Below are 19711 nucleotides of genomic sequence, written 5' to 3'. Positions count from 1 at the left end.
GATAAATAACTTACATAAGAATAAAAAATCTAGGCCCATATTCTACAGATGAGTTACATAGGCTTTGGTACATATCGGTAACAAAATGATGAAATGTCAAAATTTTGTTGGCATTGTGTAGGCCTATTGTTTTTAATGATCAATGTGTTCTTTCTTTTCCACGCTTTTAAAGGGATGCTCCGGGCTGAGAATATTATGATTTAAACAGATAAGGACAAATCAGACAAACAAAACACTGAAAATTTGATCAAAATCAGACTAGGAAAAACAAAGTTATTGAATTTAAAATATTGCATTATTCTGGAGAAACAGTTCGAGGCATGTCTTCATGAATATTCAGAGAGTAACTTGATGATGTCATATCCCCACTTGTTCTTTTGAAATTGATTATATGAAATTAGGTTTCATCAAATTTGTTCTTCCAAGAACTGAAAAAATTTGATTGACAACTGATTTAGTGCATTAGATATTCATTGCTGCAACTTATTTCATTATAAAGGAGACACATTATTTATACATGTATGAAAAAATGAAACAATTATGATTCATGTAATAACATTAGAGATGTGACATCATCAGCCTACTTCATGAATATTCATGATGACGTGCATATTATTATTTTCACAAAATATTGCTAAACTTTAAAATTCAGCTTCGTTATTTGTTATTCGAATTTGATGAAATTTTAAGTATTTTGCTCCGTGAATTTTACTCTATTTAATTAAATACAAATATTTCTAGCCCGTAATACCCCTTTAATGTTGAAAAAAATTATTTTATGAATGATTTGAATATCAAATCTGATCAGATGACATCATCAGCCTACTTCATGAATATTCATGATGACGTGCATATTATTATTTTCACAAAATATTGCTAAACTTTAAAATTCAATAGCTTCATTATTTGTTATCCGAATTTGATGAAATTTTAAGTATTTTGCTCCATGAATTTTACTCTATTTATTTAAATACAAATATTTTTAGCCTGGAATACCCCTTTAATGTTGAAAAAATTATTTTATGAATGATTTGAATATCAAATCTGATCAGATGACGAATAGTTATTTGCATCAGGAATGGCTATTCATTGTTTAAACACATATACAGAACAGAGATAAAACCAAACCCAACTTCAGAATAAGGGCCTTATTGCCCAGGCATTGCAAAATACTTGCAATTGATTGCAAATTAAACCTGTGTCCCAAATATTAGGCAATTGTAACTGACTAACTGGCAAATTAAATTGCAAAATTTGCATTTGATTGCCAGTCTGTTTCTTGCAACAAAAAAAAGATCAATTTGTTGTAATTACACACAATTGATAACTAGCACCAGAAATTTGCAATGGATTTCAAAAAAATTGTCTTCCAGCATCTCCTTACAAAGCCCAGCGCACACGATGTAATCTGATGTGACAGGATATTTTATTCAATCACATTTTGCATCAAATTTTTCCAAGAAACAAAATGACTTTATTTGAAGTTCAACATTTCATTAGTCTTATCACTATTCTGAATTCTGATTTGCTACGATATTATTGGTTGGAATTTTCTGGATTGCAATGACATCGCATAATGTATGCCAGGCTTTAGACATATATCAAGAGGAATGGAATCTGCAATGGAATGCTCACAAGTTAATTCCCATTTTGATCTTCAATGGAACTGCCTTCATCACTGGAGGTACTACTATCTGTGTCTGATGGCAGCATTCGCTTCACAACAGGCGATGTCTTCGGCTTTTCTACAACCTCCGTTGATTGTGGGGACGATGTTGCCGGTTTTGAATTCAGCATTCGTGCCGCTTTCTCCGGGGACCGGGAGAGCGTATGTTGCAGATAAGCCAGCCCATGGCTCCTCGCGTGAACAGTAAGGGCTTTCTCATTCTCAAACTCAACCTTGCAAACTTTACACTTGAAGAGGCTACTCTCCTCCACTTTCTCCTCTTCGGCATTGTCCTTCTCTTCTAACGCTGCCTCCGCTTTTCCATCATCTTCCTCCTTCATATCTGATTTTGTGGATTCCCGCTCTTTCTCTTTCTCCTCAAGTTTCTTCTTTTTCATGTCATCTTCCCATCTCGGTATCAGATCATCATACGTAGTGTTGTAGAGATCCATGTTCTTGATCTTATGCTTGATAAAGAGATGCTTCTTCAACGACATCGATACAGTGAAGCAAAGACCACACTCGTGACATTGGTTGAGAGAATCCTCTGCTTTGTGCCCTCGGATGTGTTTCTCAAAGACCAGTCGATCTTTGCTTTTGAACTGACATTTGGCACACTGCTGATCGGTGAAGCGACTAACCGTCACCTTAGTGGCCTCCGCCTTAGTGACCGAAGAGTCCTTTGCCGGTTCCCCCGAGCCCTTTGGCCTAGTGGCATCTTCTTGTACTTTATCAATAGTTGTGACCTCTTTCTTCATCTGCGTTGCTAGACTGTTTTTCACTTGCCCTCCATGCTTTTCAAACATGTGCTTTTGGAGGGCATCCATGTCGAATTTCGGGAGCTTCTCCCCACATTCCCCACATACAATTGTGTTTCCGGCGGACTGGCCAAGATTCTTCCTTTCCGGCTCACTGTTACGCAACTCTTTATTAGGCTTTATATGGCAATTTTGTCTGTGGATCATGAGATTGGTCACAGAACTGAAAGGTGAGAGGCACAAATCACAGGTGAACATGTTGGTGCTGGATCTACCGTGTTCATTTTTCAGGTGATTAAGTAAGGCCAAATTATAATCAAAAGGCCTATTGCACAAGGGGCATGTATACACAAACTTCTCGATCTTAATGAGTCCTTCCTTGAAGTGACCATCAAAATGGTTCAATAACATGCCTCCCTCTGAGTACACACTCTTACAGAAGGGGCACTTGCGTAGCAGACTGTACACGTTATTACTCAGCTTATGAATTTGCAGCGAGTGCTCATTTGCTGACTGCTTGGTGCGGAAGGCCAGCTGGCAGAGGGGACACTTGAAGAAAGACTCAACATGGCACTGCTCAAAGTGTTTCACCAATCCCGCGAAGGTGGTGGCGTACTTGTTGCAGAAGCAGCACTTGAAGAGTGGCCGCGTCATCCAATGAAGACATCCATCGTTCTGATGAATCAAGAGCGATTTGAGATCAGTGAACAAGCAACCACACTCTGGACAGGGCATTGGTTTTATTTGGTCATTATGAATGAGGCTGTGCATTTTGAGCTTACAGGTGTTGCCCAAAAGCAATTTGCAGACATTACACTGGTGAAGACAAGCTTTGTGTCCATACTTCGCCTTTGGTACATGATCAGACCTGCCTAAATGACTACTCAGATGGATCATCTTCTCATACCTCACATTACATCCCATACACAAATAAGAAGTTTGGCCATCTTTTTGAACTAATTGTAATTGATTTGTATTTTTAGGGTGCAAAACAACAGTTCTCGCTTTATTACTAGTAATCACTTGAGTTTTTACTGCACTTGGAGGTGTGTCATACTGTTTTGATGTTGTGGTGCTATGTGTAATAGATGGTGTTAATGGATTCTTCAAAGCAGCATGGCTCACAACACTAGATTTATTGGTGGTTACCTTTTTCTTCTCTGGTGCTGTCAGCATCGTATATGCCTTCAAACAGGCCAGGGCATTCACAGGACTAATGGAAGCTTGTGATTTAATGTTTTCTATGTCACTTTCAGGCGCGTTATGGTAATGCAGGTGAGCAAGAAACGTGCACTTGTTGTAGAAGACAAGATTTTTTCTCCCTGTGCAAAATTTGCAGCGAAATGTCACCAGGACTGTCCTACGATTCAGATGGGCATCCAGGCTCGCCTTGAAGAGGTACGTGTCATTGCAACCAGGACACTGGAAAGTCGTGTTATCCATGTCAAGGACTTTCATCTGCTCCTTGGTGAGAACTGGACACTGGTACGTAGCAACACTGTTAGTCTTTTCCAACATTGCCAGCTTCATTGCCCTCAGTTCACGACTCTCCTTATGGCGATCAAGAAACGAGTTAAACTCATCTACCGATGTCAGAGACTCTGGGTTGTCCTCCATGTCTGGTTCCTCAGGAACATCAAGAGATGTATCTGGAGGGTGAAGATCACCTTGAAGCCGGGACGTCATTACTGGTTTGGAAGTGGACTTCAGAAGTTCCTTAATCAAGGAGGTCTTTTGGGCGCCTGTCTCATCCTCATGAAGGGATGCTACACTCTGCTTCAGACCAAGATCAGGGACAGCCTTTTGAGGTTGCTTCATGGAGGTTTCTATTTTTCTATCTTGAGAAGGAGCTTCATCTTCATTTTGGCTGACATCGGTAATGCTGTCTGTACCTTCATCAGTCTCCATTGCCATATCTTCTTCAGGATTCTCTGCAAGAATTAATAAGGAAAACTTCATAATTTGATGAATGAAAATAAATGTTAATTTATCGGTTTATTTCCAATTGGTCTAATGCTACTTTGTCCAATTACCAACTCGTCTCCTATCATTTGGTTTATCATAAGTTTGTCTACTATCCACATGATCCAACTGCGTTTCATCCACTCATCATTTTATCTTATAACCAGCTGGCCCAATACTCATTTAGTCCATACAGACAGGAGTCCATATACCATTTGGTCTTTAATAGTGGACCAAGTATCAATTGGGCAAAATGAATGAAAATAAGACGGATATTAGACCAACTGGTTATGAGACAAAATGGTCATAGACGAACTGATGATTAGCTGCTACGTCGATCTGGCACTGCACAGTGGCTGCCGGGCCCACGATCAATTGGGCAAAAAGAATTTTGAGAGTATTTATATTTTAGATTTCATTTTGAACAATAAAATATGGATTTTAATTTTTCCTTTTTTTTCATGAAGTCATTAGTTCATTGAGCATAACTACGGTAGAGAATCGGTGAAAAAAAATTGTTTTTAATAATGGAAATAATGGAAGTATTATTTCAAAGAAACAGAACTTTGATATTTCTAGACCATTTACTGTGATTGAGGTGTCTAATCAAAGGGCAGTTATTGAACTTTCTATGAATGTGATTTTCTTTTTTGAAATTCAGATACCATCTGCTAAGTGACTTCTTGGTATCCTTTCTTCAAATTGTTTTAACACACTAATGCATGTATGGACAATCATCTCGATTATATCAGAAGAAATAGGAGGTCCTGACAAACTTAAAATGATAGGTCATTTGTGCATTGTTCTTGTGATTAAGTTATGATAAATCATCAATGATTCTTGGTTTTGCTTTTTGTCAGACGCATTGTATCGAGAAACATAATTCAAACCTCTCTTTTTTATACTCCTCTCTCATTCATTTTTTTTTCTCTCCTCTTTTTCTTTACTTTTACTACTGGTACTTTAAAAATCATGGGGGAGGAGGCATTCACCCCTGCCCCCCTCCATCTGGCACCACCCCCAAATGTTTGATGTATGCCTGTTCCATTTATACACCCAAATTTTAGCCTCATCTAACTATTTTTGCTTCAATGTTATGATCTTTCAATCATGCCTTTTCCCAGAACACGGACCCACATTTATGCCAACATCTCTTTCTGCAAATGTCTGGGATCATGATTAAATAGCAGTGTGCATAAAATTTGGTTTCTAACTTTCTATACCATTTAGTTTATGATGTTGTACAGACGGTAAATTGCCAATTCATCCACTGCCAACTCGTCCACTCACCACACGGTCTACCTTCATTTAGTCTAAAGCCATTCCGTCCATCAACATTTTGTTTGAACCATATGATCCAATAACCATTTGGTCCAATCATCACTTCGTCTAATCACCAGTTCATCTTTTACAAATTCGTCTAATAACCAGTTTGTCCAATACCAATTTTCCTTTCATTCATTTTGCACAATTAACACTTTAGTTTCATGACACCAATTGGTATATGAACTAAATGGCTATTGGACCATCTGGTTATAAGACGAAAAGGCATTAGACTAAGTGAAAGTAGACCATAAGGTGAGTAGATGAACTGATGATAGACCAAATGTTAGTAGACGAGTTGGCAATTCGACAAATTGGAACAACCACGGACAGAACTTCAATATCAAAAAGAGGGTCTCTGCACCTATATTTGGAATAACATGAAGCCAAACCAATGCATTACTTCTCTCAAAGTATGGAAGTGCAATAAGAAAAATTCTACCAAATATCGGGCAAAGTTTAGATATCATTTCTTTTCCATCAGGCTACAGTCGTAAAGAAATGATACAAAGTCCCTCCTGGACCATCTGGGAACCTACGACCGCTAGAACATGATTCCGATTCCCATCTTGGAATGACTAAGAACAATACTCAACATTATCAACACAGAACTTGACATCACCGAACCAAACTCCCATTTACCTTTGTCATCCGTTATTTCTTCCGCTTCCTGTGCTTTGGTACCCTCATCTTGATCATCATCTCCTTCATCCTCATCTCTATCCTTGCTGGTGTCTCCACCTTCTGCTTCCTCCTCCTCCTTCTTTGGATGATCCTTCTCCGGGTCCTCCCCCTCTGGATCCCCCCTGGATCCACCCGTTGGTTCCTCGTCATCGACGTCCAGTGGAGGCAATGGGATAGGGACGATGTGCTTGGCTAGGTCTGGGATTCCGAAGGCCGATAGGATGTCTCCCATTTCCTCCTGAACTGGATCCGGACTAGCCATCCTTCACTGGCTGAGTGCGTCACAGGTATACTGAAATGCAAAATATAAAGGAATATAGTTAAAGGTCAAGTCCACCCCAGGAAAATGCAGACTTGAATAAATAGAGAAAAATCAAACCAACATAGTGCTGAAAATTTCATCAAAATCGGATGTAAAATAAGAAAGTTATGACATTTTAAAGTTTTACTTATTTTTCACAAAACAGTGATACGCACATTGCACAACTAGGTGAGTCAGTCGATGTCCATCACTCACTATTTCTTTTGTCCTTTATTGTTTGAATTATACAATATTTCATATTTTATAAATTTGACAATAAGGACCAACTTGAATGAACTATATAGTATTAAACAATGCCAATTTCACATGTTCAGGGAGAAATTAATCATTGTATCACTTGACAGTGAGGAGAAAATTAGAACATTTCATATAATAGAAAGATTAAATGAGAACAAAGTTTGAAATTTAATATTTATTTTATGAGTAATTCGGAGGGAGAGATTACAGGAGATCCCGCCCGCGCATGCGCAGTCATCATTCAAAGCATCAAATATGACTCCTGATAAAACAGCAAGAAAGATTAAACTAAGATGAGAACAAGTTAGAACTAATTTTGCCTTAGAGTAATGGGAGGGAGCGGAGGGCCTGTAATCTCTCCCTCCGAATTACTCATAAAATAAATATTAAATTTCAAACTTTGTTCTCATTTAATCTTTCTATTTTATTTCGTAATTCTCCTGGAGAAATTACAGGAGATTTCAAAGCTCAGGAGGCATATTTGATACCAAAATTACACCAAGTCACAACCCTGGTGTGCACAAAACATAATACCTCTATACAACCGAGGATGAGGCACTGCCTAACAAGGAGGCTGAGAAGTCACTTTTCTGATCCAAAGCTGATGAAAAGGAATTTTTCTGATCCCCTCAAACGTTCTGTTCTTCGAATATAATGTTTTAGATAATGAAGTACACACAGTCGTTTATCTAGAGGGTAAGCTTCCAACGTCATATCTCCGGTGATATGTCCTGGTCTGTCTTGTTTTAGTAGTTGACCAAACCAAAACGTAGCTCCACTATCTTTAAGAGTCATTTGCTCAATGTTTAACTGATGAAGCGACTGCACCCGCTGCGCTGAGGTTAGTGCCAAGAGGGTGACAAGTTTCAGGCTCAAAAGCTTGAGGCTAAGGGTTTTCGCAGGTGCTAGCTTCCTTAAATGGTTCAACACCAATTTAACGTCCCAGATATGAGTGTACCTGGGTTTGGGTGGTCGAAGTTGAAAGGTTCCTTTCATAAAACGGTGCACTAAAGGATGAGTTCCCACCGTAAAAGGACCATCTAAAACTAAAAATGTAGATAAAGCACTTCTTGCAGTGTTCAAGGTACTATAACCAGCTCCATGTTCAAACAAACTTGTAAGGAACTCCAATAAATTTTCTACTGATGATTGAACATAATTCCAACCTTTGTCCAAACAAAAAATTTTTCCATTTTCTTATGTAGATACAGTATTGATTTTTAGTAGAGTCTCTCCATGAAGACATTATGATCTCCGTAGTCTTTTTATTCAGTCTCTTGAAAGGTTTCCGGAGATCCTGCAACATAATAGATCAATGCGATCCCAAAAGGGGTGAGTGACATTTGAGAAAGGTAGAGTTAGTAACCCTTTTCTCCTCTTAATTTCTACAGGTTTCCCTACTGTCATAATGTGGAGCAAGGGAAACCAAGACTGTGAGGGCCAATTTGGGACAACTAGTAAGCCCGTAGCTTTGTCATTCAGAATTTTCTGCAAGCAACTTGGTATGAGACAGAATGGTGGGAAGGCATAAAAATTAAACTTGGCCCAGTTTGGGGAGAATGCATCAACCGAGAATGCACTAGGATCAGGTAGCCAAGAGACATACCTTGGCAATTGATTATTCAGTCGAGATGCAAATAAGTCAATATCTGGGGAGCCAAAGTAATGAGTAATTTGGTTAAAAGCTTGCTTATCCAGTGTCCACTCTGTCCTATCATTGAATTTCCGAGACAGCTTGTCAGCTTCTACGTTTAGCTTGCCTGGAATATAGGAAGTAGACAGCCAAATATTTCTCTCTAAACACCATTTCCAGATTGTATTTGCAATTTCATTGCAACTGCATGATCTAGTACCCCCCATATGCTGGAGATAGGTAACTGCAGTTACATTATCTATGCGTAGTAGGATATGGACATTTTTCATAGATGTACAAAAGGACTTTAGTCCGAGAGAGGCTGCCAGTAACTCAAGATAATTAATCTCATTATTCTTAGCCTTGACAAGCTCCTCGGCATTCCATCGCCCACCTGTGCTAGAATTTAGCTCCATACACTTAGCTCCCCATCCCGAACCACTTGCATCGGAGTACAACTCCAGGTCCGGTTCTTTTCTCAGAATAGACGAGTATACAATGTGCAGGTTTGCTATCCACCATTCAAGATCGTACCGAGCTGCCTGCGAAAGTTGCATGGGCCTATCAAAATGACCTTGTTAATTTTCAGTGCTACAATTTTGTCTGATTCTAAAGCCCGATAGAAAAGCGGACCATATTGGACAGCAGGGAATGTTGCTACAATTTTCCCAATTGTTCTGGAGACTGCTCTAATACTAGGCAAGTTAGTTTGGAGGAGGTCTGAGCAACACTTTTTAACTTCATTTACCTTGTCAGAAGGAAGTGTAATGGACATATTCACTGAATTAAGTACAAATCCAAGCATGCCAAGGAAGGTAAGTTCCTGTAATGGTTTGAGTACCGACTTATCAGGGTGAATAACAAACCCAAGCTGTGATAAAAGGCTAACCGTAGCATCAATTGCCTTGTGTACTTTGGCCTTATTGTTACCAATAATGATGGTGTCATCAAGGTAACCCACTAAGATGTGATTTGCTTGGTGCAGTGTGGCGAACACTGGTTTCAAAATTTTGGTAAAGAGCCGTGGTGCAGTACTCAAACCATTTGGTAAACAAGTGAATTGAAAAAGAGTGTCTTGCCAAATAAATCTTAAGTACTTTCTATCTGAAGGGTGAACTGGGACCGAAAAATAAGCATCCCGGAGGTCCACTGAGGCAAGAAAACAATTTTCTGACATTAATTGTGTTGCTGTATGTATGCTATCCATCTTAAAATGCTGATAGCTCATATACTTGTTCAGGTCAGAAAGATCCAGAATAACTCTTAGCCCACCATTTTTCTTGGGCCGAGTAAAAATGTTGGACACAAACTCTCCCTTCTCATGGGAGCACTGTTCAATCACCCTTTTCTCAAGTAAATGTATAATTTCTTGATTGATTTTAATTACTTCAGCTGTCCTGATGTGAAAACAGCGTGGGGGTAGTGAACGATATGGTTTAATAGATACATTTTCAAATTCTAATTTGTACCCTTCAACAGCTGATAAGATAACGTGATCAGAAGTAATCTTTCTCCAATTGTTTACAAAATGCCTCAGTCGGCCACCAATAGGAAACTTTGAATAATCATTAAGTAAACTCACCTCTTCAGCAGAAGTAGTTACTTTGTTTTCTTCCAAGGTGCACCCTGCTTTGGGGGAAAGGGGCTGTGGGAAGGCATTCTGCTCTGCGAGCCTGGGTTCTGCCACTGGTCTTGACCCTTGTTCTTGCGTCTTTCCCACTGGGGCTGCCCTAAAAAAGGACCCTCTGGGTTGCCTGACCACAAATCATGTTGGGCTGATTGCGCCCATCCCAATTCACGGGTACTGGTTTTATTCCTGGCATATGGGTGATATGAGTGAGTCTTGAATTGTTTGTCCTTTAATTGACCTCTCATCATCCCTGCAGCTGCCTTTTGTTGCTCACTCAGGTCTTTCACTTGCTTAGCAAGATCATCTCCAAACAAGAACTTGCCCACTTGGGAAGATTTGCACAATGGTGTAAACTTCATATTCATATCAGGTCTGATAAGACGTTTCCTAGTGCAATTTAGCTCAAAATTGGCATTGCTGAGCAAAGCGAGGCAATCTTGTTGGGCTTCAGAAATATTCCCCGGGTCTAAAGATTGCAAAAATGCTGTCAAACCTCTGGTTAGTGAACGTTGAATTTTTTGTAGTTGCAGGTCTCTTTGTCTAGTTACTTGTTTTAGTTTGTCCCAAATGGGACCATTAACTCTTGGCACATCGACCAAGGGGCAATTGGTGGGTGGGGGGTATTTGTCCAAAGACTCCTCAAGAGCCTTTTCACCCAACTTGTTGGAGAGTAAATACGATGCAGACATCGCTAGATTATCATCAATTGCTTGTCCCATCTCTTGGGGCTGGGCAAACTTAGCGGCTAATGCCGGAATGCTTGGGCCTTGGCCCACATCACATTCACCTTCCCCACTCTCGAAATCTGGTGCTTGTGAATAGTCATCACTGACATTGGTCACATGGACCTGACCTGCGTGAAACTGAGAATTCTGATCATCATAGCCATAATTATTATCATCGTAAAAAGACTCGGCCTCAGAAGGGGCACTATCTTGATAACGGGTGGCCTGATTCTCAAGTGCTTTAGTCAAAAGCGATTCCAATTTAGTAAGTCTCTCCTCAAACTCAGAGTTTGAAGTTGAGGGAGATGGTTTATTCTTTTTTGGCTTGGCTTTTGATGATGGTGCCATATCGGCTCCTAAGCCCGAAGAGCCAGGCAGAGATTTAATATCTCCTTTGTCTTTATGTTTCTTGACAATTTTATTGGGCTTGGCTTTCAATAGTGCCATATCGGTACCTATGCCCGAAGAGCCCGACGGAGATTTGATATCTCCTTTATCGTGCGAAGCTGGTTGCTGGCTCGTGGAACGGGTCCCTGCGCCCGGCTTCGCCGGCGTCTGGCCCGGTGGAGAAACCGCACTCCGCTGCGACTGAGTCGCCGGCGGGCTGGTATCCACATTCAAGAGATCACGATTCATGATCTGATTTCCGACAGGAAGTACTCCAACTCGGAACAAAAGTCGATGTTAGAAGGAGGTTGGTAAAGAAAAAAGTTCTAGCACAATAATTCCAGCAACCAACTCAAAGAAGGGTAAGAAAAAACAATTTTTGTCTTACCCAAAATGGCGGAAAATGACTGCCAAAACAATGCTGCGAACGTAATGACTGCGCATGCGCAGCGGGATCTCCTGTAATTTCTCCAGGAGAATTACGAAATAAAATAATATACAAAGGAAATAGTGAGTGGATGACGTCATAGTCTCCTCATTTGCATACCAGCCAGGATGTGAATATAACAGTTATGTGAAAGTGAAACTTTAAAATGCCATAACTTTCTTATTTTATATCCGATTTTGATGAAATTTTCAGTGTTATGCTTGTTTGATTTTTCTCTTTTTATTCAAATCAAGGTTTCGTTGGGGTGAACTTGTCCTTGATTAAAGGAGAAGTTTACCCTGACAAAAAGTTTGTTGTGAAAATGCCAGAAAAATACCGGTAATAAAATATATTAATGAGGGTTTGGTAAAAATGCATCAAAGACTAAGAAAGTCATTTGAATATAGTGCTTTATTTGTGGCATCATTAAAGAGCAGCTGTCCTTATGTTACGTAATATCAAATGCCTAAATTTTTAATAGTTTGTGATGACTCATTTTTTATTTCGTACAGGAGCAGGTGTAAAATTATAACTAGCACATCAATGATGTGGAGCTCATCCGGCATCTCGCAACACAATTTAACACAATTTTAATTTCAGCCCAGTTGACACTGTAGTGAATTATATTGGTGACATAAATTGAGGATATAGAATTGAAATTGATGAAGAAATGACATAGAAGCATTTTTTGTGATGTATGAATAAATTTCATATGAATTAAGTATCAATTATTATCTAGTCAAAGTTTCTTAACTCTGTGTAGAACCTTGGTGAACCTAATGTAGCTCTCAGATGGAACAAAAATAACCAAAATCAATCAACAAATAAGTAAGCAATTTTTGTGAGTTTTGAAAATATATGAATAGCAGATTCAATGAGTTTCAAAATTCTATGTTTAAATATTGTATCACCACCTCGAGCTATCATATAAAGCAAACAAAACTGAAATTGATCAACAAATGATGAAGAAAAAACATTTTTTGTGATTCATGAATAAATTTTGCATAAATTAGAATAAATAATTTTCCAGACAAAATTTCAAAATTTTGTGTACAAGTTTGGTGAACCTCATGCAGCTCTACCAGATGGAAGAAAAAAAATCAAAATCTGTCAACAAATTAAGAAAAAGAGGAATTTTCTGTGATTTATGAATACATTTTGCATAAATTAGCATAAATAATTTTCTACTGAAAATTTTCAAAATTCTGTGTAGAAGTTTGGTGGGCCTTATGAAGTTCTACCGGAAGGAAGAAAAAATATCAAAATCTGTCAACAAATAAAGAAGAGGCATTTTCTGTGATTTCTGAATAAATTTCGCATAAATTAACATAAGTAATTTTCTACTGAAAATTTCAAAAAATCTGTGTCAAAGTTTGGTGAACCTCATACAGTTCTACAAGATGGCAGGAGAAAAAAAGTAAAAATCGGTCAACAATTAAAGAAGAAAAAGCATTTCATGTGAAATTTCAAAAATATGAATAAATTCATTTCAAATAAATTAGCATAAAAATTGTTCTAGTCAAAATTTCAAAATTCTGCTTACAAGATTGGTGAACCTCATGAAGCTCTACCAGATGGAAGAAAAAAAAATCAAAATCGGTCAACAAATAAAGAAGAAGCATTTTATGTGAATTTTTAAAAATATATGCATAAATTAATTTCGCATAAATTAGCATAAAAATTGTTCTGGTCAAAATTTCAAAATTCTGTCTAGAAGTTTGGTGCACCTCATGAAGCTCTACCAGATGGAAGCAAAAAATCAAAATCGGTCGAAAAATAAAGAAGAAGCATTTTTTGTGAATTTTGAAAAATGCGCATAAATTAGCATATTTAATAAATTTCGAAATTCTGTGTACATGTAGAAGTTTTGAATGCCCCACCTAGTGCTATCATATAAAGCAAATAGAATTGAAATCAGACTTGAAATGGCGAAGTAGTAGCATTTTGAAATTGTGGACGGACGACAGACGACGGACGCTACGCCACGGCATGAGCTCATCTTGCTCTTCGGGGCAGATGAGCTAAAAATTATATGTCTATTGATATACTGAAGGTACTATAAAAACTATTTTCATTTTCCTGAGAAAATTACATTTCATTGATTTTGTACAATACGATATGTGGGAACGCTACTCAAATATGACGTCACAAATCAAACAAGTGGAATGCCTCTGGCCGTCTCACCCGCATCACGCGGTTCAATATAGCAGCAGTGCTGACTTGTTCTACCCTAACTCACACAAGATGTTCAGTGATACATGGTTACTCTTATGTCCACTTTTTATGAACTGGACCAATAAACTTACAGAGATATGATGGTTATTCAACACAATACCCCAACATGGCCAAAGTTCATTGACCTTACATGACCTTTGACCTTGATCATGTGACCTGAAACTCGCACAGGATGTTCAGTGATACTTGATTACTCTTATGTACAAGTTTCATGAATTAGATCCATAAAATTTTAAAGTTATGATGGTAATTCAACAGATACACCCAATTCGGCCAAAGTTCATTGACCTTTGACCTTGGTCATGTGACCTGAAATGCGCACAGGATGTTCAGTGATACTTGATTACTCTAATGTCCAAGTTTAACGAACTAGACCAATAAACTTTCAAAGTTATGATGGTAATTCAACAGATACCCCCGATTCGGCCAAAGTTCATTGACCCTAAATGACCTTTGACCTTAATCATGAGACCTGAAACTTGCACAAAATGTTCAGTGATGCTTGATTACTATTATGTCCAAGTTTCATGAATCAGATCCATAAATATTTAAAGTTATGATGGGAATTCAACAGATACCCCCAATTCGGCCAAAGTTCATTGACCCTAAATGACCTTTGACCTTGGTCATGTGACATGAAACTCAAGCAGGATGTTCAGTGATACTTGATTAACCTTATGTCCAAGTTTCATGAACTAGGTCCATATATTTTCTAAGTTATGATGACATTTCAAAAACTTAACCTCAGGTTAAGATTTTGATGTTGATTCCTCCAACATGGTCTAAGTTCATTGACCCTAAATGACCTTTGACCTTGGTCATGTGACATAAAACTCTAAAAGGATGTTCAGTAATACTTGATTAACCTTATGGCCAGGTTTCATGAACTAGGTCCATATACTTTCTAAATTATGATGTCATTTCAAAAACTTAACCTCAGGTTAAGATTTTATGTTGACGCCGCCGCCGTCGGAAAAGCAGCGCCTATAGTCTCACTTTGCTTCGCAGGTGAGACAAAAATTAAAATAACCTTTTTCATTCTTTGATGGATTTTCTTCAAACCATCACCAATGTTCTTATCATTTGTTATAGGCCTAATATATTTACAAAAAACGTTTTTGTCAGGGTGACTTTCCCTTTTAAAGGGCAAGTCCACCCCCCCCCCCAAAAAAAAAGAAGTGGAATTGAAAATTTTGAATAGAGAAATGTCAAAAAAATGAGCAAAACACTGAAAGTTTCATCAGTAGGCCTATTGAAAGTGAAATTAGAAAGATAGATTGCTTATTTAAAAAAAAACACTAGATGTAGAAATGAGAAAGTTTATATATCACACCCTCACTACATGAATTTCTTTTGTATTTATTCTTAAGTTTATAATATCAAAGAGGGAATATTTCAAATATATTTTTTAAATGAAATATATTCAAACTACACAATTTTATTTTCTGCAGATTTGAAAAAATGAAGCTCTTCATTGAATAACAATATGTTGCAACAATGGCAATCCCATATATTCAAGAAGAAATCAAACGTTGTTTCACATCATGAGAAAGGAAAGAAAAAAAATAGAATATTGTATCTTTTTTATCATTACTTTTGTATTTTTAAAAGAAATACTGTATTTCTTTATAAATAAAATACAAAATTAGTGAATGGCTTACAAGATGGGTTCCCTCATAACACCTCAATTGCAACCACTCAGTCAGTCAGTGAACAGTGTGCAATGAAACCTTTGGAACAAATAGGCTTGTGTAGAAACAGAAAAATCAAAGAATAAGAATAAAGAAAGTTTGAGAAAAATCAGACAAATAATGAGAAAGTTATGAGCATTTGAATATTGCAATCACTTATGCTATGGAGATCCTCCCATTGGCAATGCGACAAGGATGTGTGATGTCACTGATGAACAACTTTCCCTTTGGTGGACTATAAAATACCCTCAAAATGTCTCTTTTTGCTTTTTCATATGATGATACAAACTCTTTATCCATGATGTATTCTTAAAAAAATAGGTATTACATGCCCTCATGTAGAAGTATCACATGATCTATGGATAGATGTGATAAAAGAGGCAATTCAAGTGAAATATATACTAAAGTAATGGGGAGAGTTGTTCACAAGTGACATCACACATCTTTGTCGCATTGCCAATTTGCTATCTCCATAGCCTTAGTGATCGCAATATTCAAATGCTCATAACTTTCTCATTATTTGTCCGATATTTCTCAAACTTTTGTTGATCTGTTTCTATGATTTTTCTCTTTTCACACAAGCTTTCTTGTTCCAATGGTTTCATTCTCCTTTAAGTAAAAAATTAAGTTGTCTTAAAAAGGTGCTTTAATTTGACTCCCCTCCCTCAACTCATCCTTTGAGAAAAGCCCACCCGGACCCCGTTGTCTCAAAAGGGCGTGGCAAATTGGCCAACCCTGCTCAATGAACACAGACTGTTGTCACTGCAAGCTCAGGGGCCGCGCGGAACCGGGGGGCTATAGCCCCCCACTTTTTCCAAAACCGTGTACAAAAACATAAAAATGACCATATAATTGTGATTTTTAGCATGGTCAGCCCCCCCCCCACTTTGAAAACTGTTCTGCGGACCCTGAAGCTGATCCTAAATTTGGGATGATCTGATTCTTCAAGCTTGCGTGTGTATGCGTTGGGCTCAGCAAAGCATGACTCCAAAGCACCTCTTCACTTTCTCTTCTTGGATTGGATATAGGCCTTTTATTTTCATTCTGCATTAAAACATCCTTTATCCGTTAACTCAACAAAATGGTACGGTCACTTTGTATTTTCTAATCTCGGATTGGATTTTCGTCCCCCATCCAACTTCCTTTCTCTGTGAGCTCAGCAAGGAAGGTAATAATCATGATAATGGGCAATATAAGGCAGAGTGAGCATATATGCACTGAAATCAAGCAAGAAATTCTAAAAATTGAAATTCAACTCAATCATCTCCTGTAAAACATATTGCTTTCAACGTTTGCTCACTCATTTCATTTTAAATTAATGTTAATTAGAACAAACAAAAATCAGGATAGTCTAGCCCAAAAGTAAAACGTAATGTATTATTTCATTTTTGACTGACTCTAACGTGAGCTATTATTAACTAATATCAAAGATTAGAATTTCTCAAGAAAAAAAACTCCAATTCCAAAGCTTTCCAAGCTAACGTTAAAGTAAGGAAAACATAATTTATCATTTCTCAGACAGCGCGGACAGACTATTTAAATTCTAATTGAATAAAAATAAAACACTAATACCGTAATCAGCGTGACCTTTAAGTTACCATACCGAATGGCATCGATACATACAAATTTTGAATTAGGGGAATGGGTCTCTAGGCCCTACTTTAATTTTACCAAAGTACAAATTGCATTACAATTAATTACACAAGCCATGCATGATGCACTGCATTCTGCAAATTGCAATCAAACAAGTTCATGTCAAAATCATGTTTTCAAATTAATTTATCTCATTAAATACCTGCAAAAACTTAAAAATTTGTTATTTTATTTGTTGGGAACATCTGTTCTACAATATTCATAAAGAATTAATGGCCTTATTTATACTTACAACCAAATTTGCAAGACAGATTTTGATGTCCAATTGGGATTTCACACAGAGACAAGGCAGCCATGAAAAAGCAGCATGCATGTGATCATGAAATAGGTGGCGCGCTTTTGGATTGGATGCATTGCATTGTGGGATATGTTTTGATGAATGATTTTCAAGAGGAAGGGTGCCTGGCCTGGCTTGGGTGAGACAAATTAGGCTTATTTTTTAGTACTATGTTTCTGCCGTTATCGGTGTGACTTAGTTTTGTCGATAGTGCAAATTTTCTTTCTGATGTGATGTACCCTTGTTGAATCGACTTGTTAATCATAAATGAAACTGATTAGAAGCAGTATGATTGATACGCTGCAGCTGCAGGACCTATCGAAATGTCCGGGTACACCGCCCCGGCCCGCTCCCGTGGAAATTGACCAAGCTAGGCATGTCATGCGATGTTGCCCAAGTCGAGAGACAAGTGGTGGCCAAGCTTCGATCACGGTCATGATCCACCTCGGCCCGGTTGACGGTCCAGAGCCCCAGGCACACTCTCGTATAAGACAAATATTCTTGCATCTTCAGACTTTCATTAAAAATTGTATAATATTATTTCATTAAGGCTTCATTTTGTCTTTTTGATTTGGCTCACGTAACGGTTAGGCCTTATTTACAATCATGAATGAAATGCCTGAAATTCAATGTTTTTTTTTGCTTGGATCGTAAATGAAATGAATCTGTTTATGTATTGCAGGTGTGATAATGTTTAAGTTTGTGGGCGCTGTGTCTTTTATCATCAAGATTGTGCAGATGTTTGTGCAGAATAGGGGCACTGTGCAGACTTTGGGCAGTGTGTCATACTAAAAATTTAGGGGAAAGATTACTTTGATAAGGTAACTGTTAGGGTCTACTAATAATTATGAATGATCAGGGATGAACTTTGTAGTAGTATAACTCATTTCCTTGTATTTTTGCCCCTCTCTTCACTCTCATTATTACCTTAGGCCTATGTTTTTATTTGAAAATATCATGATGATAAGATACTAGTCTGATCATTTTATGGGGAGGGTGTGGGATTATATTATCTGTTTTTTTTTAAATTTTATTATTATGACTGAGTAAATTAATTAAAAGTTGAACTTTGATGAGCAACTATTTGTTAACAGGTATTTTGGCTTTTATCTACATATATATTGTTAAAAAAATAAGACTACAGAACAAGTTGAAGCTAGCTTAATTGATTGTACAGGCCAAGAGACATTTCTCTCACAATCTTCTTTACCTGTCAGTGTCAAAATGTACAATTAATTATGTAAACAAACACATTAATCACATAAGTAAACAACTATTTCTATTTTTTTTCAATCTTCACCCTCTGAAAGTCCAAGTGCTCCAGAGTTGATCTGAATATAGATTATTTTTATTTTTGTAACACTGAAATATATACTAGTATGATAGGATTGTTCTAAAATTAATGAGTAGTATGAGTGTTTTTATTTTACAAACCTTACAAATAAATATGTATACACAATGCAGTGATTTGGAAATGAGATTATGAGAGAACCAATGATGTAGTACTATCATTATTCCTGATATATTTTTACTTTTTGCCTCGCCTTAACGATGTTTGGTAGAGACCTACATAGAGATCTAGTAATCGCTTTTCCTGTTGGTTTGTTTGAAAATGTTTAAGTTTTTGTTCAACATGCTCTCATTTCTTTATTTTTGCATCAATTATGGTAATACTGCATGTGACCATATGAGAATGATGGGTTCAAAGGTCAAATGATATAAGGTCATGTTCTTCCTTTTTTTTTTGTTCAATTAGCTCTCATTCTTTATTTCTGCATCTATTTTAATCACATTTGCGGAAAATGATCATTGGGTAATACCACATGCGTGTTGTTGATGAAGGTGGGGTCAAAGGTCATTTAGGGGTCAAAAGGTCAAGTTTTTGTTCAATTAGTCTCATTTCTTTATTTCTGCATTAATTATATGTACCGGTATGTTCATACATGTACTTGGTAGTGGGTAATACCATATGTGTGTTGTTGAGGATGATGGGGTCAAAGGTCATCTAGGGGTCAAAATGTCAAGTTTTTGTTCAAATTGCATTTTTTTTCTTTATTTCTGCATCAGTTATGTCCACACTTGTTACAAATGATCCTTGGGT

At 37.5% G+C, this 19711-nt stretch overlaps 2 protein-coding genes across 2 annotated transcripts; both read right to left on the bottom strand.

Moving 5' to 3' along the window:
- Window positions 1-987: 987 nt before the first annotated feature.
- Window positions 988-17752, bottom strand: LOC121415200 (zinc finger protein 532-like). Its single transcript, XM_041608361.1, has 3 exons — window positions 17566-17752; window positions 6352-6685; window positions 988-4355 (listed from the first exon to the last, which is right to left on the bottom strand). Exons 2-3 carry the CDS (start codon window positions 6653-6655, stop codon window positions 1639-1641), a joined length of 3021 nt encoding a protein of 1006 aa, XP_041464295.1. The 5' UTR covers window positions 6656-6685; window positions 17566-17752; the 3' UTR covers window positions 988-1638.
- Window positions 8143-11685, bottom strand: LOC121415201. The gene is made up of 2 exons (XM_041608362.1): window positions 10168-11685; window positions 8143-8249 (listed from the first exon to the last, which is right to left on the bottom strand). Exon 1 carries the CDS (start codon window positions 11574-11576, stop codon window positions 10185-10187), a length of 1392 nt encoding a protein of 463 aa, XP_041464296.1. The 5' UTR covers window positions 11577-11685; the 3' UTR covers window positions 8143-8249; window positions 10168-10184.
- Window positions 17753-19711: the final 1959 nt, after the last annotated feature.

Source organism: Lytechinus variegatus, chromosome 5 (genome assembly GCF_018143015.1).
Source record: "Lytechinus variegatus isolate NC3 chromosome 5, Lvar_3.0, whole genome shotgun sequence".
Classification (NCBI taxonomy): domain Eukaryota; kingdom Metazoa; phylum Echinodermata; class Echinoidea; order Temnopleuroida; family Toxopneustidae; genus Lytechinus; species Lytechinus variegatus.
This window is presented reverse-complemented; position numbering and strand designations above follow the sequence as displayed.